The following is a 26,756-nucleotide window of genomic DNA, read 5'->3' as shown; positions in this document are numbered from 1 at the left end:
GTATTTTTAGTAGAGACAGGGTTTTTCCATGTTGGTCAGGCTGGTCTTGAACTCCCGACCTCAGGTGATCTGCCTACCTCTGCCTCCCAAAGTGTTGGGATTACAGGTGTGAGCCACCGTGCCTGGCCGCAGACTTTATTATTAAGATGATTGTACCTCTAAGACAGTCCTAAGGAAGCCCTCCTAAGCACGGTGGTAAGGAGAGACATGGTGTGTTTGTTTGTGATGATTGATTGCTGCTGTTCTTTGGGTCTGTTGACTCATGCATGGATTGACCTTTAGGCCCTCATATACAAATTTAAGGATTAAGCTGCCTGCTGCTGCTGTTGTACAGAAAAACTATGACAGCTAGCAAAGTCTTGTCTTTTGCTTGTTTTTTCCATTCCTTCGTAATGTTGGATTTTCTCCAACATTATACCTTAAAAAAATTGCTATTAATGCATACACTTTGAATAAAAATTTAAAAATACAAGTAAAAAGAAAATAGCACTACCCAGAAATAAACTTAATATTTTGATTTATGTGCTTCCAGGTTTGTATAATATATATTGCATAAGTGTATCTGTCAGTTTTGCTTTGGAACATGTTTTTCCCCAACTAAATATTATAGCATGAGTATCTATCCACTGCCAAAAAAATGTACTTCTAGTTTGTCATGTTTAATGACTGTGTATATGTATTTTATTGTTTATTTTTCCTGGCTCCTGGTTGTTGAACCTTTACATTTACCTCCCAGGAATTTTTTTCCCCTCTAATCCAAACAATTATCTTTTTAGATACATGACTTGGGTACTTGTCCATGTGTTTCGTTAGAATAAGTCCCTAACAGGCTTGCTGGTTTGGTGGTATGTATAGCTGTATGATTTCCAATTGGTGTTTCTAAATTGCCCATTCGAAGAGTTCTACCCATTTTTCCTTCTCCAAGTGCGTCAGAGTGCCCATTTGATCACACCTTTGTCAGCACTATTGTTCTTTTTAATCTTTGCTAATTTAAAAGGCAAAAGGTAATTATTTTACTTCGATTCATATTTCTTTTTTTTTTTTTTTTTTTTGAGACGGAGTTTCACTCATGTTACCCAGGTTGGAGTGCAATGGCGCGATCTCGGCTCACCGCAACCTCCACCTCCTGGGTTCAGGCAATTCTCCTGCCTCAGCCTCCTGAGTAGCTGGGATTACAGACACACACCACCATGCCCAGCTAATTTTTTGTATTTTTAGTAGAGATGGGGTTTCACCATGTTGACCAGGATGGTCTCGATCTCTTGACCTCGTGATCCACCCGCCTCGGCCTCCCAAAGTGCTGGGATTACAGGCTTGAGCCACCGCGCCCGGCTCGATTCATATTTCTTTGATTGCTAGTGAACTTTATTAGTGTTGCTTAGTGTGTATAGGCCTCTGCCTTTTCTCTTCTGTAAACTACTGTCTTCTCCGTCGGAGTCTTGATATATTTATCTGTGAACTCTTTTTAGTTATTAGTGTTCTGCATGTATTTTTCTGAGTTTCAGAGCTTTTATTTTACATTCTTACAGGAGCTAGTAATTTTTTTTTTTTTTTTTTATAAGCCAATGGCCTGCTGTTATAAGATGTTTGATTTTAAAAGACTGGCTGGAGATGTGATCCTTGTGGAACTAGTGCTTAGGACCCCCTCTCCTGGTGCTCAGCAGATGTGGGTGACCCAGAGCATCCTCTCGAGGGTCTGTGGGTGAGTCTGGCCGTGACAGAGCTGGGAAGCAGGCTGAGTGCTCTCTCCAGGACTCCACAGGGCATCGGTTGCAGGAGGAGCTCTTTGAAAGAGCACCTAGCTGGAGCAGCCATGGAGAGTGTCTGCCGTGGATGGGAGAGTGCTCCCCAGGTGGAAGGGGGATGAGCCTTTTGTCCTCCCTGCCTCCCTGTCTCTCCACAGCCCGGCTCCTGGGTGGGTTGGGAGTTGGGATTGTTGAGCAGGGTGTGTGGGTGGGCTTGGGGGAGGGCAGTGGATGCAGGAGGTCAGTCTGAGGGAACTAGGTGGCTGTCAGAGTGTCCTCACTATGTGTCACCTCCAAGTACTGGTCACTGAATTGCACCTTGTTTTTCTGTTTTAAAGAGCTTTGTTCTGGAAGCAATACTGAGTACTCAGTAACTGTGGGTATGCTGAAAAGGCAGGCTTGGTGAAGGTTGCTAAGGAGCAGCTTCATGGAAACTACTGATGAGACCGAGAACGTCAGTAGTATTAATGTAATGCAGAAATCCAGGAAGGGCTGTTCACTCCGATGATATCACAGTGGTTTGGACTGGACTAGGACATACAATAGGACTTGGTTTTGTGGTTTTAAAGCCTTTTTTCTTTTTTGAAAATTGAGCTGACTTTACACTTGAGTTTGTCTTATATTCAGGCTAGTATGGTAAACTAGGCAATAAAGATTCCTTTATACCTTACCAAGCATTTACTGCTATCCTCACTCCATCAGGGCCAGCTCAGAGTTTTTTTGGCTCCTTCATTTGGACAGTTGGCTTCACAGTTTAGTACAGCTTAATTCAGTAAGCATCTCTCCTAATGCTGCCATGTGTCAGAGACTGTTGGGGATGGGGGCTGCAGATAGGAAAGGGTGGACAAGCTGCAGCCATGAGAGTGATAGACCCTGTGGGGGTGACCAAGGAAGGCTTCTAGGAAAAGGTGGTCTCTCAGCTGGAGTGTGAAGGTGACTGGGAGTTCTGTGGACTGTTGGGGCAAATGGGCTGCTGTATGCAGTGTGAGATAGGCTTGAACAGGCATGGGCATTTAGGAAATCGTGGGCAGAGTGGTGTTAGTGGAGTATCACGTGTGTGTATTGGGGAGGGGAGGGAGCTGAAGGAGGTAGAGACCTGGTCATGGAAGGTCTTGCGTGTCCTCTCTCAACTGTATTGTGGCATGTAGGACTTTCTGTATGAGAGCATGACATAGGGTCACAGCTGAGACAGGAATCCTGCCCTGTGCTTGTTTCCTGTAGTCCTAGACAAGAAGCTTTCTCACGTCAGCGGGTTGCTATGAGGATGATGGAATGACATAAAATAGGCTGCATGGCACATGGCAGGTGCTCAGCAGAAGGCCTTTGTTCTTCTTTGGCTGCCTTCTCCTCCTGACTGGAGTGTAAGTTCTTGGAGGCCTCACCCTTGCTCGTGGAGCATAGCCTGCATTTGTGGAGAGCATGTTCTCTCTGACGTGCCTTTCCTTCACTGGCATACTTGAGTGTGCCGCAGAGGCCCGGCCCTGGCCACACTGTCCACTGGCTTTTCTGTGTATCTATTCCTTAATGGGAAACCAGACAGTTCTGTTGTCTAAGATGTCCCTGCTTTTGGAATAAAAAGTCAGAGCAAATGATCCTTCAAAAGATTTTCGCCTTGGTTTTGTTTATGAAGAGAGTGCCAGGTTAGGTAGTTGATGCTGAAATAACAGAATGTCTCGGGGCATTATTAATGGTTTATGGAGAAAAGAGGATATAATATTTTAACATTTTACAGGTCACATGGTGGCTGCACTAGAATGGTATGTGGCTGGTGATTTATTGTGTATAGTTTTGAATGTTGGACCAGTATCTAGGAAACTTGAATGAAATTGTCGTTAATTACTGGTCTCACCGAGTTTACCATCTTTTTTTTTCTAAATGCCAACTTCTTGTTCCTTGTGTCCCCTACTGCATTGCCTTAAAATTCTGTTCTCTTGCCACTTTGTGCAATTGCAGTTGTATTTGAAATTCTCACTGCAGTTTTCTAAATGGCAGACATACACTCAGAGGTACCTAGAAACCTGTTGACAGGTTTTCCGTCTCCAAACACTTCTGTGTATTTCTGAAAAGGGGGCGCCAAAGTCTTCCTTTCTTGAAAAGCTGGGAGCAGGAGCTAATTTGCAAGTGATTTAGAAATTATTTTTAATGTTGAATTTCCCTTCCTTTTCAAGTTTATTTTGGGGCCCACTTGTTTTTGATTTCATGGGAAGCAGAATCAGGTTGGGAAGCTTGGGAAGCTCCTCTTTTCAGAAAATTTCAAGAGGGGCGGGGGGAGGGTGTGAGTGAGTGTGTGTGTATGTGTGTCTGTCTGTCTGTCTGTCTGTCTTTGAGGTATAAAAAGGGGAAGCCAGAAATAACGGTGTAGTTAGAATCCTGAATCCTATGTTTACTCATGTTATACCTTTCAGTTCTTCAAAACAAAACAACAAAATTGCCTGTCTGATAATAGAAAGGCTCCCCACACTGCGGAGACTCTTTTGTTCCAAGAGTCTGTGGGTTTAGTGTGTTATTTCCACTTATAGAAATTTTGTCTGTAGTTGTTTCTAGGCAGGAAAAAGGTTTTTAACGAATAATTATTTGGGAGGGAAATATTTTTCATTTCTTAAATTACTGAGTGAAGCTGAGCAGAAGGAAATATATGTGCCTAGGAAAAATAGAGAAAAAAAATTACTGTGAAATGCCAAAGAAAGAATGGCCCCAGAGGAAAAAACCGCTAGTGATTTTTAAGGAAAAATACCTTTAAGATAAGCTTGATTTTTCTTTTAATAATAATTCATTACAGTTTTCCACAAGTTGTTAACTCCTAGGTAATACCCGCCTTCTCCCTGTCCTTTTTTGAATGTTTATTTCTGGCCTCTGGTTGATTACCCTTGGGCTCTTTGTGGAGATATTCGTGGACTCTCTTGGAAGCAGCCTGCTCTTGAATGCTCTGCAGGATTGGCTTATATCTAGAAGTATTTTTTTCCTGGGATTTCTTCATTTGCAGTTGCCTTGTTCGTTCATGGCAGCTGTCTTCTGCTTTCCACACAAACCAGCTTGCTGTTACTAGTAAGTCTGAGACTGGTTCTCACCTGGGCCTGAAAACAGCAACTTAGGTGACTTTTCCCCCTTGACCCCCGAATCTCATAGTAAATGTGTGACTCACAAAACGTTGGTGGAGTTTGACCCTGTTTCCACATCTTCAAGGACATGTTTACTTTGAAATTCAGAGGTTTGTTTTGCTGAATTTGCTCTCACATATGTGCTAGTTTTATCTGAGTGTGCTAGTTTTGTATCTGTTTAATTTCTATCTCCTTTTCAGAGGGCTTTTAATGTCCCTTTAGATCACCATTTTAGTTTTTTTTTTAAAGGAGAAAAAAATTGTGAGGGGGGAAAATGGGGTTGCCTTTTGCTCCCAAAGCCTAAATGAATAGTCATTGCTTGTAATGCTGGTCTACACTTGACGCTTCCCACTGTTTTAGATGTGATGTATCCGGTACTGTGAAGGTAATGATCCTCAACCGCAGCAATATTCCCTAACAGGAGTATCTGTCATATTCATTGGGATTACCATGTTCATTGATTTGTGTCTGTAAATCTGCTGTTTCTACCCTTTAAATTTGATCTATAATTGGACCTCCTTAAATGGTTCAGATAAGGTAGTCTGTATTTTCTCAACGCGGCATTGCTGTCAGCTTCTCCTTTTTCATTATACATTCAGCAGACTTGATAAAATCAGCAGGACACCTCATTTGAAACTGTTTAATCGCTGCCTTTTTCCTTTGCTAAACCATTGAGGTGGTCAAGCGATGTACACAAATCATTTTAAATAGAAAATATGGTTTTCTCTGTGACCCAGCTAAATAGATAGTGTTATGCAAAACAAGTTAAAAAGTAATAAATGCCAAAAAAATCTTCTAATTGGAGTAAAAAATTGTGGGCAACTCTATCCTCTCTCCAAAAGTGGAGTATCCTGAAATATTACCAGGACCTGTAAAGACAAGATGATGATTTTCTAAAGATTCTCTGGTTTCTGAACAAAGCAAATTTAAATTTTCAAGTAGTGCTGATCTGCCTTTTGCATCCATTCAAAGGGAGCCCACACTTATTTGTAATGCCTTTATATCCGACTTTTGTAGGGATAAATTTGCTATCTGTTAATATCTATGCAGCCTAACCTTTCAGCCATTTGTTATTGTGATAATAAATTTTTGTTTCTTTGTCATTTTGTCTATTCAGCTGTTACTCTTCAAAGTACAAACTAAAAATAATAGCTCCAAATAAATGCCACACAATAAAGTGTTTTACAGTTGTAGCTGGAATAACCTGGTGGCTGCTGCTCGCGGTCCTATTACCATTGCTGCTGCGGTAGCTTCTTCCCTGCGTGTCAAGGTGACTCTACCAGGGCCAGCTCATTAAAACAATCTTTTCTTTCGAACTGGCTTGGTATTTAGTGCTATACCCAGCAGCCTGCCAAGGCACAATATGGAACACTAGACTCACAGCGTAGAACACGGGAAATTACGTGGTAGTCACTTTCTGAAAAAATACAAATTCTCTATAACCTCATTTTCATGCTTCAGCATTTTATTGTGAATAATTTACAATTATACCTGTCAGTGGTAGAAGTAGGGCCAGTTGCAGATTTACCTTAGATAGTGGTAAGTGTGACTCCAGGCTTTTGAAGAGCACTGTTTTTACCTGGTTTATGTGGCCCTGTAGAATTAATATTTACACCGTACTTGAATGAGACACTGGGCATGTTTTGCTGTGTTTGTTGCCTCTAGGTAAACTTGAGATGGAGAGGCCGGGATATCATAAAATACACTAAAAGTGCACCTTTTCCTTATAGGTTCTGGCTCCTTGGCAGCAATGGCTGTATTTGAAGATAAGTTTAAGCCAGACATGGAGGTATGTAAGTCCCTGCAGTTTTATTCTCTTTCAGGTATTTTTCTGGCTTTATCCTGAACATCTACAGATTGATTGCCGATTCCTTCCAAGCTTGTACAGCACCGTTGTTAGTTGGAGTGTTCTTTGGCACAGATGGTCTGTTTGCCAAGGAGACCAGCTTCCTTTTGTAGTGGCCCAGCTGTGCCCTTCCTTGGGCTTGAGGCGCTGGCGCTATCCAGCTTTTTGCTCTGGGCTTTGGGCTGTCTAGGAATCTTCTTGACTGTAAATGTGGCGGTAATGTGGGATGTTTCCTTGTGCACCAAGTTTTCTGTGTCACGATGTCTCAAAATGACAGGTTTTTGTTTTCTCTTACAAGAAAATAGAGAAACTGTGTATGTCTTTGCATGTTACAGAGGCCTGACCTGAAAATGGAGGCAGTTTAAAAAATCCCTATAGGTGATTATGCATCTGGCAGAAGATGGGGACAAGACCATGCATGTGGCAGAATCATCTCAGAGTGTAATGACCTAGTGTCTCAAATACATGTATGAGCGGTTCTTTTATGGTATTTTCTCTGTTGGTAGCGGAAGGTGGTATCTTCTGAATGATACTCCGCTTAAGTCTGCTTTAATGATGGATTGTCCCAACCCCCACACCCTACATCTTCAGAACAAATGCATAGCTCTTCTGTGGTCACAGTTGCTGGAATGTTGAATAAGCCTGGATCCTTTATGGTACCACGTTATTCCTCCACTGCACTACAGCCATGCTGCTAAAGCTTTTTTGATGGTTGTTAATTTTTGGGGGTGGGGGGTTATCAGTTTCTTTTCAACAATTAATAGTAGTTTATGAGTGGTTTACCCTATTTCTTAGTATGTAGGTTTTTGCCCTTTCTGACTTGGCAGTATTGTTTAGGTACCAAAGCATGTCTCTGGGAATTGATTTTTGACAGTGCTTTATGTCCAGTCATCTTTGGAAAAGATTGGATATTAAAAATATTTTGTTCTTCCGTCATCTCATTGTCATTGGAGCGCCAAGTGTCTTTGGAGTGCTGAAGCTCTCTCTGCCCTTTAGGTTTGGACCAAGTGCTGTGAAAGCCAGAGAAGGTAGGATTAAAGATACTGACGAGCCAGGACAGACGGGTTTTCTGCTGCGATGCCTACCTTCAGTACATGGGGATAGCTCAAATAAGTGACTTGGTCACTTGGCTAGATTTCTTCCCTTCTTGGATAGCTGCAGGAATTAAAACATGGTGTATAGAATTTAGGTGTTTTATACTAAAAATGATAGTGTCTTGTTCCAATTAAGAATAGTAAACAGGTCCAAGTATAGACTGTAAATGAGATTAGGAGCCTCTTCTCATTTCTCAATGTGAACAGTTATTCCCATATCAGCATTATTTTCTGTTTGGGCTTCTTAATATATAGAGAAAAAATAGGATATATTAATACTAGGTCACATAAAAAAGAAAAAAGAAAAAAAGTTCCCCAGTCTTCTGACTATAGGAGAGTAGTTTCTAAGGCTCTACACATCCATTAGGACTAACAGAGGTATGGGGAGGTAGACTCTGTTTTGTTTAGAAATTCACCTCACTAATGCCATACCCTTCCTTAAAACACATTAATCTTTTCAAATTTTCTTGAAAGCTTTGTCTATTTCCAGTTGATTGGGACCTCTGTGTGTTAAAGAAAAATGAGAATTGCAGGAACAATTGAGAGTGTGAGATATATTAGAAGTGACTTTAACATTCCACTAAAGTGATTTTACCTTATTTTGAGTTTGGATTTGAAATGGTTCAAAGGTCGTGAATTTAATATTTGATGTGATTTTGGGAAGTAAGGGGAATGTCAGCATCCCTTCAATAGAACTTCTGATATTGTCAATCTGAAGAATGTTTCTTAGATCAGTTGTGTCCATAACTAGGAGCACTTGATGGTTCTGTATTAGCTGTGAGACCTTGAAACAGGTTGACTATATTCTTATTTCAGATTGATTATTTAAATGCACAATTTTAGTTAACTGGTTTTTATTCACTTAAGTTACTGAAACCGCATGCACACTGACAATCAGTGAAAATCTGTTTATTTATTTAGAGAACGAGTCTCGGCTGGGTGCAGTGGCTCACACCTGTAAACCCAGCACTTTGGGAGGCCAAAGTGGGTCACTTGAGGTCAGGAGTTTGAGACCAGCCTGACCAACATGGTGAAACCTGTCTCTACTAAAAATATTAAAAGATTAGCTGGGCGTGGTGGTGGGGCGCCTTTAATCCCAGTTACTTGTGAGGCTGAGGAAGGAGAATCCCTTGAACCTGGGAGGTGGAGGTTGCAGTGAGCTGAGATCATACCACTGCACTCCAGCCTGGGTGACGGAGCCAGACTCCATCTCAAAAAAAAAAAAAAAAAAAAAAGTCTTGCTCTGTTACTCAGGCTGGAGTGCAGTGGCATGATCTCAGCTCACTGCAACCTCCGCCTCCTGTGTTGAAGCAATTCTCATAGAGACTGGGTTTCACCATGCTGCCCAGGCTGGTCTGGAACTCCTGAGCTCAAGCAGTCTGCCTATCTTGGCCTCCCATAGTGCTGGGATTACAGGTGTGAGCCACCATGCCCAGACGAAAATCACTTTCTTAAGGTGAAGGTGGTATGTCCTTCTTTAGTGATTGAGTTTAAAAGTAAACAGAAGGCACATAGTATAACAGCTATCAGCAGATAACTGTTTAAAAATCTAAAGAGATGTTAATAGTCGAAAATATTTATTGTGAAGACCAAGCCACTAACTGTGCTGACCACACTGTTTATTTTTGGTGAATGTTAAATGAAGGCTGAGACTGCCTAGCAAAGTGGAGAGGACACCATTTTAGATTCAGCCAAGGTGTCTGTCATTTCTGGCTCTGCATTTGTATAGAACTCATAACAACAAAGACATTTTGGCTTAAAATTTCCAAAATTTGGCTTAATTTTCCTTCTTTCCAGGGAGACTGTCTTTCTTTCTGTGTCAAGAAGCCCCGGATAACTTTTCTTGCCTAATTAGAGACCACAGGATTGGGTGACTAAGCCTGCTGTTTCCTTTCAGTGTGGAAAGGCTTCTGGATGTGTCTCAGACAGCAAGCCAGGAGAACAGCACTGCTGCTTTTCACACCTCGAATGGATTGCCAGGACAGTAACTGCCACTCACTCACAGAGAACTGCCTTGCAAACGGGCAGTTTTAGGCTGTTGTAATAACAAATTGTTTGACTAACAGTAATTTTTCGGCCAGATGCACGAAACAAACTCTTGGCTTTATTGTTAAAACAACAAACTAGAGGAAGCCCAAAGTCTTTTGTTTCCTCATCTACAAACCTGTACTTTGGATAGTGCTGGGCCTTTGGACTATAATATTTATGGAATACAAGTTCCTCCCTCCTTAAAAACCTTTCTTGTGTTCTCATCATCTCTAGCTGCAGTGTCCAGCACTAACCTCACGTGGTTATCAAGCGCTTGAAATGTCACTTGAGAGGGCCTGTAAGTGGGAAACACGCACTGGGTTTCAGAGACTTAATACAGGAAGCTTTTAAAAGGTCTCAATAATTTTTATACTGATTATATGTTAAATGGTACTGTTTTAAGTATATTGGCTAAATAAAAATATTAATAAAATGTTATTTCTGCTTTTTAAACTGTAGCCACTAGAACATTTATTAGGCAGGGCCAACTTATCGCATTTTGAACTTGCTGTTTACACACTACATTTAAGGTTTCTGCCATATCCAGGTGCCACCTCCTCTGTTAATTTTTTTTGAAAATTTAAATTAACTCACTTTTAAATAAATTAAGGTATAATTTACATATAATGAAATGCACAGATCTTGAGTGTACAGTTCAGTGGGTTTTGGCACTCAAACGAAGATAGAGAACATTTCCTTTACCCCTCAGAGCCCCTTGCCAGTCAGTTTCATTCTCCATCTTTCCCACAACCACCTTGGTTCACCTTTTTAATTTAAATTTATTTTTAAAATACAGTTTATATCTGAAATCCTGGGTTTGGTGTACTGGTTATATTTTTCTTTACCTTTTTTTTTTTTTTTTTTTTTGGAGACAGGGTCTTGCTTTGTTGCCCAGGCTAGAGTGCAGTGGCATGACCAGGGCTTACTGCAGCCTTGACTTCCCAGGCTCAGGTGATCTCGCCTCTGCCTCCCAAGTAGCTGGGACTATAGTTATGAACCACATGCTTGGCTAATTTTTTTTGAATTTTAGTAGAGATGAGGTCTCACTTTGTCACTCAGGATGCTCTCGAACTCCTAAGCTCAAATGAGCCACCATGCCCAGCCTATATTTTTCTTCAAGACACATTAAAGTGGGTACATACTATTAATAGAAATAAAAGTGATTCATATAGCACCATCACATGTAAGCCCAAGGATTAAACTTTGGGGGAACAAAGGTTCCCTTTGGCCGTTCTTGTCTGCTCACCGTTCTTTGAATATAGCATGCACTGGCTGGTCGTGGACTCCTTACCGCTGGTGCCTGCCAGCAGTGCCCTCAGTTGCTGCTTCATTTATTTGTGTCCCTGTGCTCCACTGTACACACCTGTCCTGTTGTTTTCTAGCTGTTTTCAGGGGCATCTCCCCCATGCCAGTGAGAGAGGGAGCTCCTTGAGGGCAGGGGCTGGCCATGAAATCATCTCTGTTCATAGCTCCTGAGGTTTCAGTATGTGTTTGTTGCATTGAGACAGTAGGATAACCCTGAGCTTAGTTTGAGTTACCAAAACCACGTGGGAAATGGAAGGGACTTTCTCTTCTTCTTATCTGGAAAATGCTGAACATCTTTTCAAGACACCAGAGGACAGTAACCAGTACATTTCTCAAATAGCGTGCAGTATTGGGGCACAGAGTCAGCAAAGCAAACACTCCATTAAGAACACAGGGAAAATGCAGATGGTGCAAAGGGCAAATGCTCATTGGGAAATTAGAGCCCAAAAAAGCAGAACAGCGAAACCCAGCTGGGATTCGTAAATGCCCAAGATAGCCTCTGCTGTTGTAAGTTATCTGAGCCATGACTTTCCTCAAAAGCAATCAGTTGCTGAGTTTCAACTAACCATGTAAGTTTAGGACACATTAAAAATCTCAAAAGCCCTCGCCCAGTTTTGGCCTAAACGCTACCTCAAGTGGTCTTGTAATTTTTATTGTTTTTGTTTGTTCCCTTGCCAGAAGCCTGGACATTGTTTTCAGGCAGGGACTGTGCTTATACCTGGTCGTTTCTGTTCCTTTGACCTAGCATGGTAATGGGTACATAGTAGGTATTCAGCCGGTGGGTGTTGAATGGGTGCATAAAAAGGTGTTAAACACAACTTTACTTAGTAGTTCTGAGAGTAACCTTCCTTTGAAACAATTTGATGATTTCACCTTTAGTGTTCACAGGACTTAGCTGTGATAGAAATGAAGGCATAAAAAAATGTGTTGCTTACTAGTGATAAATCTCGTGCTTTGTTTTTATCAGTGAAGATGCTTATTCAGACATTGTACCAATGTACTACCAGAACAGGGGATTTTGAAATGTGTAAGTTGACCTGATGACAACGGGTCAGTTATATGGGAGGTTTTTTTTGGTGATGATGAATTGCTCAGAGCATTTCCCCCAGATTTTTTTTTCTCTGTTGTTAAAGCTGGTGTAAGAATTCAGCCCCTGGTCCTGGTTGTTGCCCACAGGCTAGCTTAGCTGGACAGGGAAGCTAGTGATAACCACGCTGGGGCATTTTCAGTCCATTTTCCAGTTAAGAATAAGGAATTTGACCATGGTCCCTTGACCATGGTGTTAGCCTGGCAGATACGTATCTTGAAAATTGCTAAAATGAAACATGAATTTTATTTTAGGGTGGAGAGAGAATTAAATAAATGCATCTGATAACTTAGATTGGTTTTCCCTTCTGTTTCATTTCTTTGTAAGAAGGGACGTTTTCATTTGGCCTAGTGAGAAATTTAAACTCTTGGAGATTACAATTCATTAAAATGGGTAGAAGATTAATATTTAGTCTGTCAAGATCAATACTGCCCCCTCTTTGCACTAATTGTCAGAATATCGTGCAAGGGCCGCTGAAGGGTTGTGGTGTGCGGCAGGACCCTCACATCACAGGGAGATGATTCAAAGGCAAACTGTCCTGCACCCTCTGGTATCGACTTGCAAATTAGCATCTGGAATCTAATTAAACAAGCTTAATGAAAGTAGCAGCTGAATGCTGCTGGAAAAGACAATCAGCTTTTTTTCCCCCTCTCTGATACATATTCTGTACTATTGAAGTTGGTCACCAAACACATTGTGTGAGCACAGTTAAAAAAATTAGCATTTATTTGAAGAATAGAAACTGTTTTTCATTCTGTTATGCATTTGGCATGCTCTGGCGTCCCATGAGAGCCATGCCACAGCAGATAGTGCACAATATTTATAAATCCATGACAGGCAATAATAGCAACTTGAAAAATTCTTTTGCTAGAATCTCAAGTTGAGAGCTGCCAAAAGCTGAGAGGATCAGATCTGCAGTGGCAGCTGCTGTGCCCTACAGTTAGAATTCTAGACTTTGAAGATGCTCAACTTAAAGAAATGAAGACTGCAGGCTTAGCCAATTTTTGCAGGTTTCTAGAGCTCTGGCTCTCTGCCTTTTGAAGATGAGTTGCTGAAGCTTCTACCACTGCCTGAGGCGTGCTAACACCAGCAGGATCTTTTTTTTTCCCTAGTCTTAGTGTGTCTTCAGTTTTAAGTAGCACATGCTTCGTCAATGCCAACTGTGATGGTCCTTTCTCTGGTTGCAATACCGAGGAATCCTACCCTATATCCTTCAGAGGGAGGCTACGAAGATAGATGGTGACGTATACAGGCGCCACTTCAGCCGTCTGATTTATGGAGTCATATTTCATCACTTGGCAAGTGTTGGCCTCTAGAGAAGCCCTTATAGATTGCTAAAGATGCTAGCAGCTATCGCCCAAAAGGCTTGTGGTTACCTCACAAACGTGATGCCAAACACCTAGCTACCGAGAAAACAGAATTAATCTGTCATTGCAGGCAGCTATAGATCCACTTTAAGTAATGAAAGAGTTGATACCAATATGGTTTTCTGACAGCAGATCTTAGAAGTAACTGTGTATGTCGTTTCTTGTTTTTAAGTCCAGTATTAGGAAGACAATAAGTTGCAAGTTCATTTATGCTTGCGGATGGACAGTAGTGTGAGAGATCTGCATTATTTTGATAAAAAAAAAAATCTGTGCAATTTGGCAGATAGAATGGTCCCAAAGGAGAACATAGCATGAGTTCAATATGGTTGCATGGAAAGGGGCGCGGGCCTTAAGAGCTAGATGGTTAGGCTGCTGGTCTGTTTCCTCTGTCCTTACCGCAGGACCCTGGGAAGATGGGCATCCTCATCTGTATGATTGGAACAGAGACCTGCCTGCAGCTTGCTGTGAGTGTTAGATGTGGCCTGTAAAGCACCTTAGATGGTGGCTCACACAAAATTGGCTCTAAAATATGGCAGCTGCTTTTAGTTTTTTAGTTATTCAATAGTAGGATACAAACATCGCATAGCAACGACTGCTGTGATTTTTGTGCTGGCATCAGGCTTGGTGAATTTCTAGCATGATATACATAGATACAATCCTCATCTGAAAGCTTAATGTTGGAGACAGGCGTATGTAGAGGTCATAGACAATAGGATATTATTTCATTTACTTTTCAGCACTTCCTTGAGGTCAGTACTTGGTTATATTCGTTTTGTAGAGAAGAAAATTGGGCCGTAGGGAGGTCAAATAACTGGCCTGGGGTCACAGACTCAGTGGTGGAGTCAGAATCTGAGCGCTGGTCCCTGGTCAGCCTGACTTGAGAGCTCTCTGATAGGTTCAGCACTGTGCTGTGTATCTGCCTCTTTGTCATTCTTTAACAACAGAGTGGGAAAGCCATCTTATTCCTGGAATTCTTGAACAAGAGTGGGAAAGATGTCTTATGGTGAGCAGAGGTGTAGGCTGCTTGGGCTCTTCTTTTCTCTGATGAGGTCTTGTGAAGATGGCAGAAAGCCAAACAGGTGTCAGACAAAGTGTGTAACCCTCTTTGGCAAGCTCTGTGGTTGGAGGGAACCCAGGAACAGAAAGGTTCAAGGAAGTCAGAGATGTTAGTAAATATAGTAAAATCATTTGGCTGTGGAAGATCATTTGTTTTCTTTTAATTCTAGATTTTTTTTTCCGTTTTTTGACTGCCCTCCACCCTAAATAGCCTGTGATCATTTTATTCCCCCAGAATTTTTCAGATATTTACAAGAGAGCTGCTTTACAGGAGAGCTGTTTTCTCAATATAGCTGATGTACAGACAGCACAGCTCTCTTCAGATTTAGTAATGAGACCAAGAAGTCTTTAAATATTGGTGAATGGCATTTGTCCATTCGAGGCAAATCATGAATAACTTGAACAAAAATAAAAAAATATATAAGCAAGACTATCATATTTGAATAATGAGGTGCTCTTTTTTCCCCAACTGCCAAAACTTTTTAATCTTCGTCAACAATTGTTCTGTCCTCCGTCTTATTTAGGTTGCATCTGTGCGACTCTAAGCTCAGGAGCCCTGACAAGCGGCATATGAATTCTGTATTCATTAGTGATCTTGATCCAAATGCCTCTGTCCCTGCCACGGGGGCTCAGGTGTGGAAGCTGCTGGCTAATCCCACCAGCTGACATTCGGAGGTTTAATGACTCCATAGGAAGGTGACCACTCGCTGGGAGGTTTGCTGGAGGAACCCACACAGCAGACAATGGAGATCAAGGAAGACGATCAGTGTTGAGCTGAAGCACCTTCCTGTGCAACTTGAACCCTGTTGGCATCAAACACCGAGTTTTAAGTAAAAGCAAAATTAAACAAAAATAACCCAGACCTTCGATAACTGTTATAAACAATGATTTTCCTATCTGTTTTGATGGTGTGTCAGGCTGTTTTTCTTATGGCACTTTAATAGGTGTCAGCTTAATGAGCTGAACTTGACTCACTTCTTCAGATTTTTAGGTTTTAAGGTTCTATTTGGTTGTTACATCTGTTTCGGTATCTTGTATGTCTGGGGTGTGGGGGGATATGTGTATTTAGAACCAAAATTATTTTCTTATTTAATTGCTTTTAAGGGTTTCTGCTAGGCCAGGCACCGTGGCTCATGCCTGTAATCCCTGCATTCTGGGAGGCCAGGATGGGCGGATCGGTTGAGTTCAGGAGTTTGAGACCAGCCTGGGCGACATGACAAAATCTCGTCTCTACAAAAAGTACAAAAAATTAGCTGGGCATGGTGGCACATGTCTGTAGTCTCAGCTACTCAGGAGGCTGATGTGAGAGAGGTTTGCTTGAGCCAGGAGGTCAAGGCTGCAGGAAACTGTACCATTGCACCTGGGGTGACAGATTGAGACCCTGTCTTTGGGGGGGCAGGGGGGAGGATTTATGCTGGTATTTTTTTAAATTGTGATGCCTAGCTTTTTGTTTTTGCTTAATTTTTGAGGTGGAGTCTCACTCTGTTATCTGCAACTTCCACCTCCTGGGTTCAAGTGATTCTCCCGCCTTTGCCTCAGCCTCCTAAGTAGCTGGCATTAAGGTGTGTGCCACCATGCCTGGCTAATTTTTGTGTTTTTAGTAGAGGTAGTGCTTCACCATGTTGGCCAGGCTGGTTTCAAACTTCTGACCTTAGGTGGTCTGCCGCCTCAGCCTCCAAAAGCGCTGGGATTATGGGCATGAGCCACTGCACCTGACCAATCCCTAGCTTTTATTTATTTTTATTTTTCAGAGATGGGATCTTGCTCTGTTGCTCAGGCTGGAGTGCGGTGGCACACTTATACCTCACTGCAGCCTTGAACTCCTGGGTTCAAGGGATCCTTCTGCCTGAGCCTCCCAAGTAGCTGGAATATAGTAGGGTGCCGCCACGCCCAGCTAATTAAAAAAAATTTTTTTAGATTAGTGGTCTCTATGTGGTCCAGGCTAGTCTTGAACTCCTGGCCTCTAGCTATCTACCTGCTTGTCTCAGCCTGCCAAGTAGTTGGAATTACAGGCACAAGCCACTGTGCTGGTGTCTTGGCTTTAAAAAAATTAATATTAAAGTGTGAGTTTATTGGTTGACTTGTAATTACTCAGATGTTTTGACTACTCTTTTAGAATAGGTCTACTATTGTAAGTATGGGATGCCTAGTACTGTTACTGCTTAATAACAGCTTCAATGGTAACTCACACCTATACAATTCACCTGTTCTAAGTGTATAATTCAGTGGTTTTTAGCGTATTCACAGAGTTGTACAGCTATTACCACAATAAATTTTAGGACATTTTCATCACCTTAAAAAAAAAAAACAAAAAAAAAAAACAACTCCATTCTTACTTGCTATCACTCCCCATTTTCCCCCCAACCCTCCCAGCCATAAGCAGTAACTAATCTATCTCTATACACTTGCCTGTTTTGGACATTTCATATAAATATAATTGTATAATATGTGGTCTTTTGTGTCTAGCTTCTTTCACTTTGTGTAATATTTCACCTGTGTTGTAGCATATATCAGTATTTCTTTTTGATGGTCAAATAGTATTCCATTGTATGGACATACCACATTTTACTTATTTATTCATTAGTTGGACATTTGGATTGTTTTCACTTTTTGACTATATAATGCTGCCATGAACGTTGGTGTACCAGTTTTTGTATGGACATATGTTGTGATTTCTCTTGGGAATAGAAATTCTAGGAGCAAGATTGCCAGGTCATATAGTTAACTCTATGTTTAACCTTTTGTGGAACTGCCAAGAGTTTTCCAAAGTGTCTGTACCACTAGCAGCGTATGAAGGTTTCGATTTCCATACATCTTCACCAACACTTATCTTTTGGATTGTAGTAATCCTGCTGGGTGTGTGTGAATTGGTATCTTATTGTGGTTTTGATGGATTTTTTGGTAAGAACTAGTTCAACTATGGAAATGTTTAGATGGGACAATTGAAACATTTGATGTGCTTCTTTGTACACTGGATCTGTGCAGTAAGTGGGTTGATGATTGTACATTTGTTTAAATATTGAAAGGGCCCTTTCAGAAGCTCTCCCTGAGGCTACTTCTGTCATTTGCTTTTGGTCATAATTCCTGCTTATTGGCCTTCCTTAAGACCTGAAGCATAAGATGTAATAAATTGTCTTTATTATTAGATCAAAAGATTAATCCATTTTCCTCAATAATTTTCTCTCTGGCTTTATTTAACATAAAATGTTAGGTTTTAGAGATGTCTGAACCCTAAGATACAATCCCTGGGGCCCTGTATGGAATTATTCTGATATTGTTAACTAGTTAATTTTAGAAATGAACCAGTTAATTTTAGAAATGAACAGTTATTGAAGTTGGCATTTATGGTTCAGTGGGTGATTTGGAAAATTACCCATTATGCCTTTAGAATAGATGATGATGAGAAACACTGTTGAAGGTGAAAGCTTCCCACCAGCACCAGATATTTTGAGTTGTTGCCCTTTAAAGAAGTGAGCTTGTTCTTCATCGAAACCCATTGGTGGCCAACTTTGGCGAGGTAGAAAGGGACTCCTTGAGTTAAGACTGCTCCCTTCAGTCTTCTTGCCTTTTGCATTTTGTGGGATCTTACAGAGCGGGTGGAAATTTTCTTTGACCTTTCACCTGATTCAAGAACAGGACTTTGCTTCCTATTACACAGAGTTTGGAATTGTAGAAGTAATTGCTTCTTTCTTTCTTGATTATCTGGGATTCGTTAGTCTTCCTGAACTTAGAAATGGCCATGGAATCTGCATTCTTTTGTCCAAGTCTGTGTCTTCCTCACCTGTCTTACCTGCAGAGCCCCAGTTACGGGGTGGCTGGTGTTCATTTCTACCCTTACCGTGGCATTCTGCCTTTAGTAAAAGTTGAAGTTGAAAGTGGGATATTTCGAGTAAGGTGAAGGAAATTTTAGGAAGTGTGACTTATTGCCGTTGAATTTCAGGAAATAAAAGGGGGTTAGATGGAAGGAGACAGAAAAGGAAAGGCATAGTTTACCAAAAATCTCCATAAGCTGGGAATGGATTCTTCTTGGTGCCAGGTCTCTAGAATTCAAGAATCAACAAATCTTAGGAAAGTGACTATACATTTTGAAGGTCTCTATTTCCAATTCTTAGAGGAGTAATGAAAGGATATCAACAAAGGGTATATTGGCTTTGTTACTGACTTTGTTGATTTTTCTCCCAAAAATGTTTCTGAAACTTCTGTCACGTCTTCTGCCCTGCTGTGTAAACACTGAATTTCATATTCTTATGTAACCACTATGTAATCGGCAGATACTTACAGGTTCCAAGTGATCACAAGCTGTTAACACCTTGGTGCTGTAATGCAGAGGTAGTACTGAGACAGGCTGTTGTGTATGGTGGTGGAAATTCCTTGTGCAGCTCTATTGGCAACGTAGATTGAAAAGAAGGGATTATTCTACTCTGTAGTTGATAGATAATTATTTATGATGTATTTATTTGGAGCAGGTGTTCCATTTGAAATGTTTTTGCTTTACATATTTCCTAGAACTGTGAAATGCAGGGGGACATATACCATATAGGAGAAATATTTCATGAAGTATGTTGTCTGCTGGCACCTGTGCAAAAGTCCAGCACGCAAAAAACTTCTGGTCTTGTGACCAGAGACAAATCAGAGAGAGAGAGAGAGTTGAGAGCTAGATTCAGGGATAGTATTGAATTCAGTAAATGTTTGGAGACTTCTAACCATGCAGGTGGAATTGAAAAGAAGATATTGCTAATAAAATACTCTGTATCGTGATTTCAAAGAGAAAATGGAACTTCACCCCTCTCATCAAGTTGAACTGCCTTTGCTAACTTGGGTCTCAGATACATAATAAGTGCTAAAAATCCTTCCTTTATCTGGGTTGTCTTTTTTCTGTTACTTGAGCCAAGCCAAGATTTAGAATGGGAAGATTTTCCTTGGGGAAAAAAGAAATAAAAGATACTCTTTTGTTATTCACTGACTTTATTTCATTTTAGAATTCTATTTGGTAAAAATTTGGTGTCATAACCACTTACTGAACAGTGGCTTTTGGGGGGAGAGGAGAAAACCTGCATGAATCTCACCATCCAAAGTGAGGCTCTATTATAAATGTAAGAGGTCATGTGTGGTTAGAGTCCTGCAAGCTCTTGGAACAATGGATTTCCACTTTTCTTGTGTGTAGGTTCAAGAAATACAAGAATTGAAATATAGGACTGAGTGTTACTGGATTGTAGCTTAGAATCTTATAAGTTTTGCCTTGGCAGGTAATTTGGCATAAATTGTTAATGTAAATCCGGGTTAGTGGTGAAGACATTATTTTAGTAAAAAAGATAAACTGCTGATTAATTCAGCATAGAACTCAATTACAAATTGAAAGTGTCTCTGCGGGACTCCTGGACCCTAAAGACAGCAGATGTTGAATTGATACTCCAGCATATTTCACAGCGGTATGAAATATTCACATGGTTTATTATACTTGTGTGGTGTGTGATATCAGAGAGGGGGAGGTGGTGGGCTAGTGGGTGTGCAAGGAAGCCACACACTGAACATTTGCTAATACACACCGAAGTGTGATGAAGAATTTTAGCAAAGTTTTTTCTTCCTCTTTTTTTTTTTTTTTTAATTAGCTCTGTGGAAAATTAAGTTAAAAATAATATTTGGGGCCAAATATTTAAATGTAGTACCTGTGTAGGTTTACATTATATATGTAAATTAACCTAAAATGTAAAATGGTAAACCTTCTAATACAGGGCATTTATGTGTTAATTGAGACCGCTGCCTACAAGAGTTGGTGGGGGGTGTGAGGGATTAGACTGTATTTCACTGAATTTCAATTGTCAGCTTTCACAGGCTGGAAGATTTTAAATTGATACCGTACTGTTTTTACCTTCTGATCTAAAGCATATGGTAATTTAAAAATGCCCCTGTAGTTTACACAGGCAGAGAAGTTTTGTTTCTAGTCAAGAAAAAAAAAATGCTTCACAGTTTTTATGTATCTATATCAACTTAAGGGGGGGAAAAGTCAGCAAATTTTATACATCGGAAGATCTGAATAAACAACTGCCAATATTTGAAATAGGGATTGGCGATTCTTAAGTAAAGAGGGATAAGAATAAAGTTGGCTTGGATGAGGTTTTTCAAAGCCATTACTACTTTTATGACAGAGTTGTTTTTTTTTTTTTTTTTTTTTGCATGACAGCCTATATCAAGTGTAGGTTTTGCTAGCTGAAGTAAAAACAATTCTAAAAATAGCTAAATGATTATGGTAAGAACGAATATACCCTGGATACCTTCTGCTATTGTGAAAGCTTTAAAAAAAAAAAAAAAGAAAGAAAGATGCTCTTTCTCAGAAACTCCTAAGGCACATCAAAACGGGAGAAGGCAGAGTGCAGTGGGGGATGTATCTTGGTGCCTGTACCACCAGAAGAGATCTGCATTGCCACTGGAGTTGCCATTAAGGCCTCTGTAAGCTGCTGGTAGATGGTGGTCCTTCAGAGATGTGAAGGGTGGGCTTGCATGCCTTTCACCTGAGTTTTATTGATCAGGCTCTGTGCCGGGTTTTAAGACATGTCTCTTTCCCAGTGACTTTACAACCTAGTGGGGTCACAGGCCCACAGGCAAGGCCTGTGGCATGAAAAGTTGAGAACGGTAAGTATACCGTGGGCAATATAGGTATGGCTGAGAGAAGCCGCCGGACTCCATCTGGGGGACTATAAGCCTGCTGCAAATCGGCCTTATAGTCCTTAAAGATTTACTCCTCACGTAAATTTTTTTGGTCTTGGGTGTGTGGAAGGGCGGGACAGGGAGGCTGAAGAGGAGACCATTCCAGACAGGAGTGTTATGTCCAGAGGCACGGGGGCCCCTGCTCTGTCTCTCAGTTGTGCAGTCCTGGAAGTTGGGACAGCCAGGAAAGGAAATTGCAGACAGTGTCTAAAGTCGTCTGGGCAGTCATTTCCCAAGTCAGTGTGGCCTTTTAATTAGCATCCGCTCTTCAGTGCGAGATAAGGCCGGACTTAGCATCCCTGTCCCTGCGTGTGAATATTTAGTTTAGAAAGCTGCCACGTTCCATTAGAGGTGCTTGTGTTTCGGCAGTGGGTGCAGGAGCTGTGTAGACTTTTCAGATGTCCTTTGAGATTTACCTTGCAGTGTAATTGGGAGATGCTGGTACTTAGTGTGTTGTGCATGGCGGAATGTGAGATTACCTGCTGTAATGAGACCCCAGCAGCATACCTCAGGAAGGTAGTTAAAGTTTTAACCTTAACAGATAATGTTACTTTTGGGTGTCTGTTAGGTAATTTATACTACCCTCCCCTAGCCCTGAAATTGGACAGAAACCAAAAAATGACAGGAAGTTGTACTAAATAGATATTTTATAATTCTACCTAGTGGTGCAGATTTTAAAAAATATTTGCAGTGAATATTTTATCTGTAGAATGTGGTCATACTTGCAGTCATTGTCACCCTGTCATGTTGGAATGTGTTTTTTCTAGAATCAGAACCTTGGTGATAACAGAATATTAAAAAGATGTAAAGACTCATTAACTTTGGTTCCTTGACAAATACACTGGCTTTTAACTCAGCTGAATGGAATTAGGGGATAGAGCGGTGAGAATGGGCTGGATGGAATGTGCACGCATGTTCTCTGAAGAGGCCTGGGTTGGAACATTTTTGCCTCTTGTGTAACCCCTGAAGCCCAACTTTATAAAATACAAAACTCACTCTCTTGAAATGGACTGAAGTCAGTACTTGAAGGGATCGTCAGGAGGACCGTGTTTATAAAATGCTTATCACGTGTAGTAAGAGTTTACTCTCTGAGTCTCTGACTACATCTCGTCCTGAATCTTTTAAAGAAAAAGTGCCTTTACTTTCTTGGTCAGTTTCAGTTAAGATTTACAATCAACAAATGGCCAAATGGGAAAATTAAATGACATCTTTTTTATTGACACGCGGGTGGCTGAAAATAATTTGACTGATTCTGTTTGCTGAGAGGTTTTATTACATGTATTTTAGGGAAGTGTCAACGTTTGAACGCAGTTTTGACGCAATGAATTTGATGGTTTCTTTGCTGTGGGATTCGATGACTAGATTCTGTAGTAGAGAAATTCATCAGGATGTGTTTAATTTTACCAAATGTACAAGCCAGATGAGTGATGGAATGTTAGGGTAGCATTATTTAAGCAATATATTTACAACTGTGAAATAATTTTAGAGACAGAGTACTTTAAAAAGAGAAGCCGAGTGATTTATAAATTAAATTTACTTAAAGACTTGATGGTATCATTTGTATTTTTGGAGACTGGAGGTTTTGTTTTCTTGGGTGGAAAAAACCAAGCCACCTTAAAACGTTGTTTGGCTGAGTGTGGAATCAGGTACTTGGCTCAGAGCCTGCACATGGGAAGCCTGCCTCCCTTTTCTGTCTCTTTTTAGAATACAGTTTTTGGTGAAAGAGAATAAGTGAAAATGTGGTACTTACACTTCTCGCTGAATTGGTGGTAATTCTATATGGAAAATGTGCATATGAACAGGTTTTATGGCAGTGTATTGAATTTCATTTGCAGTATGATGGGTACTGTCATTGATTTGCTTTTAACTGGGGATTGAAAAAACAAAGAAGTACTAAGTTTGTGTTGCCTATCACATTGGTAGTTCTGGAAGCGTCAGTCTTTTGCCTTGGTAATCGTGTTTGTGCGCGTTGGAGATGGGTAGGATCAGGTCAAGTTGGCATTCATCATGGATTTCCTGCACTGCAGGCGCCGCGGCCCAGCTCTCCTGTGCGTCACTTCGTATAATCCTCATGACCATCCTGGGTGCCTGGGGGTTTTAGGTCCTCCTGTGCAGATGGGGAATTAGGAACTTAAAAATTCGGAGTGACTTTTTATCACTAAGGTCACACCGCTGGTAAGTAACAGGACTGGATTCATATCTGGATCTTTATTCTCTCAAATTATTTGCCTCTGTCAAGCATTGCCTCCCCTGTCCCTCATGACCACAGTCAATATAGTGACTATATTCATCAGCTCCAGTCCCCAGAAGTTTCCTTATGCCCTTTTGAGGCCCCCTCCCCGCACCTAAGTAACAGAGTTTATCCGAATGCTGTGCGTGCCTGGAGTCCTCGTGGAGAAGTATCCGAGTTAGCTCCTCCTGGTGCCTTTGTGTGAAGGCTGAGTTTGTTCAGGGGGGTGGTCGGCACCCATGACTGAGGCTAGAAGTCCAGGTGGCACCCTCCACGTCTTTCCGTCCTGCACTTTCACCTGACTGCCGCTTCCTCCTCACCCACATCTGCCCAGCTGCTGGTCCTCCTCCCTGGCTCTGCTGTCCCGCCACCATCTCTGATGGAGAAGATTATCATCACCTCTGGTCTCCTGCCTTTGGCATTTCCTCCCCCACTGCTTCCCTGTTGTGATTTTTAAAAGCACGAGTCTAACTACAGTTAATGTGTTGCTTATTGATGGGAACAGTCTGAGAAATACATCCTTAGGTGATTTTATCATCATGTGAACGTCGTAGAATGTACTTAGACAAACCTAGCTGGATGCAATCTAGTGCAACCTATTGCTCCTGGGCTACAAGCCTGTACAGCATGTTACTGTGCTGAATATTTTCAGCGGCTGTAACACAGCAGTAAGTATTTGTGTATCTAACATCTAAATGTAGAAAAGGTATAGTAAAAATATGGTGTAAGAGAGAAAAAGTGGTGCATCTGTCTAGGGCGCTTAACCACAAATGGAGCCTGCAGAACTGGAAATTGCTCTGGGTGAGTCAGTGAGTACTGAGTGGGGAGTGAATATGAAGGCGTAGGGTGTTACTGTGCATTACTATAGACTTTATAATCACTGGACACGTAGGTTACACTCAATTTACAAAAATAATTTTCCTTCAGTAATTACTGTAACCTTTATAAGTTTGTAAATCGAAAAAACTTTTTGACCCTTGTAACACTTAAAACACAAGCGCACTGTTCAGCTGTACAAAATATTTTTATTTCCTTTGTCTATAAGCTCTTTCGTTAAAAACTTTTTTTTTTTTTTTTTTTTAAGACGGAGTCTTTGTGTCCAGGCTGGAGTGCAGTGATGCGATCTCAGCTCACTGCAACCTCCACCTCCTGGGTTCAAGCGATTCTCCTGCCTTAGCCTCCTGAGTAGCTGGGACTGCAGGTGCCAAAAATTACGCCTGGCTAATTTTTGTATTTTTAGTAAAGACGGGGTTGACCAGGCTGATCTTGAACTCCTGACCTCAGGTGATCCTCCTGCTTTGGCCTCCTAAAGTGCTGAGATTACAGGCATGAGCCATCACTGATGTCTGGTCTATTATAAGCTCTTTTCTATTAACATTTTTTTATTTTCATGTTTTACCCTTTAAACGTTTTGTTAAAAACTAAGGCACAAACACACACATTGGCTTAGGCCTTTGCAGGGCCAGGGCCATCAGTACCACTGTCTTCTGCCTCCATATATTACTCCATTGGAAGGTAGAAGGTGATAGCAATCAACGATCCCTCTCTCTCTCGCTCTCGCTCTCTCTTTGAGACAAGGCTCACTCTGCTGCCCAGGCTGGAGTGCAGTGGCAGGATCACAACTCACTGCCACCTGAACCTCCCAGGCTAAAGTAACCTCCTGCCTCAGCCTCCCAAGTAGCTGGGACCATAGGTGTACATCACCACACCTGGCTAATTTTTTTTTGTTTTGTACGGATGGGATCTCACTATGTTGCCCAGGCTGGTCCCCAGCTCATGGGCTCAAGCACTTTTCCCACCATGGCCTCCCAAAGTTACAGGTTCCAGGTGTGAGCCACTAATACCTGGCCTGGAATTGTTTCGCTTTGTGATAATCTTAGGGACCGCTGCTGTATACGCAGTCCATTGTTTTCCAAAATCTTATGTGGTGCATGACTGTACATCATTTTCCACTTAAAAAGTTTCATGTCTCCCCTCTTCTTAGCATAATGGGTGGGCTGTCTTGTATAGCCTGTGAGGTTCTCTGGCAATCAGCCACACTGATCGGCCTGCTCAGCCACACCTTTCTCCTTCCCATTTCCATGGTTCTCCTCCTGCCAACACTTCTTCCCTTTGGCTTGACTACCTTTTACTCGTATTACAAGACCCTGCCCAGTCGTCATCACCTGCACCCCATGAGACCCCTGTACATCTGTGGCTCCTTTGTCAGGCCTGTCTCTTGCTAGCTCATACCGCATTGTAACGAGATTATCTCCTTGTTTCCCCTTCTGGGCTCTACAGTTCTCATGGGCAGGGTCTGTGTTGAGGCCTGTCTCCATGCTCAGCACAGCGTGTGCAGTGTGTTCATAGCAGGGCACTTGTGCATGCTTGCTGAGCTAAGCTAACCTGGCCATTTTGCAGGAGTTTTGCATCATTTGAAATTTGCCTCGTTTGTGGCCATCTTTAAACTTCCTAGAACAAGGGCTCTCTGTACTTCCTTGGATCTCCGCCTGGTCCTGGCTGGTCCTTGTGAGGTTGTGGAAGCAGGATCATACCATATGACATAGTGCCCGTGATAGCCTTCCCACATGTGCCTAGCATCTAGCAGTGGTTATGTCCTGTTCAGATGTTGGAGGTGGGAATGTGGCTCTTCTGCTGGCCTCAGACCCTTGTTTCAGTCTCTGCTTCTGACAGGACTGGATTTCTGTCATCGTTTACTCTCCTTATCCTGAGAAATTCTGCTGCTGGCTGCTGCTTTGTTGTGACCCATGGAACAGACTCACTTCATGTCTGTTTTCAAGTGATAGCCCTTTCAGTGGCTCCAGGAATTTATTGCCAGAGTTATCACTGGCCGCGTTGGTTTTGGAGAGAGAAATCTGATGAGGATCTTATTAGTATCTGAGGCAACCAGGTTTTCATTTTGAGGATGGGTGAGCATATTTCTCACTTTCTTGAAACCCAGGCTTTCTTGTTTTTTTCCTCTGATTACGTTTGATTCGGTGCAGCCTTGGAAATATATATTTGTATACACATATGCTGTGAACATTGATTTCTTCTCCTTGTGGAAAGCAATATGTTCTCGTCTCTTTTGGTTCTTTTCCCTCTGGAAGCTTAGGTATTTTTCCTTCCATTCACTGTCACAGATTCCAGCAAAACCACTTGCCCGCCACCGATTTTCCTAATGGTGGGATAGGAAGACAGGCTTTGGTGGTGCCA

At 41.5% G+C, this 26,756-nt stretch overlaps 1 protein-coding gene across 1 annotated transcript in view; it reads left to right on the top strand.

Annotated features, from left to right (window-relative positions):
• PSMB7 (proteasome 20S subunit beta 7) overlaps nt 1-26,756 on the top strand; it is a 63,433-nt gene that overhangs the window by 25,923 nt on the left and 10,754 nt on the right. Inside the window, exon 6 of the mRNA XM_032251568.1 lies at nt 6,574-6,632. Coding sequence (XP_032107459.1) covers nt 6,574-6,632 — 59 coding nt within the window. The remainder of the gene's footprint in view (nt 1-6,573; nt 6,633-26,756) is intronic.

Source organism: Sapajus apella, unplaced genomic scaffold, assembly GCF_009761245.1.
Source record: "Sapajus apella isolate SASKATOON/1434 unplaced genomic scaffold, GSC_monkey_1.0 scaffold76, whole genome shotgun sequence".
Classification (NCBI taxonomy): domain Eukaryota; kingdom Metazoa; phylum Chordata; class Mammalia; order Primates; family Cebidae; genus Sapajus; species Sapajus apella.
This window is presented reverse-complemented; position numbering and strand designations above follow the sequence as displayed.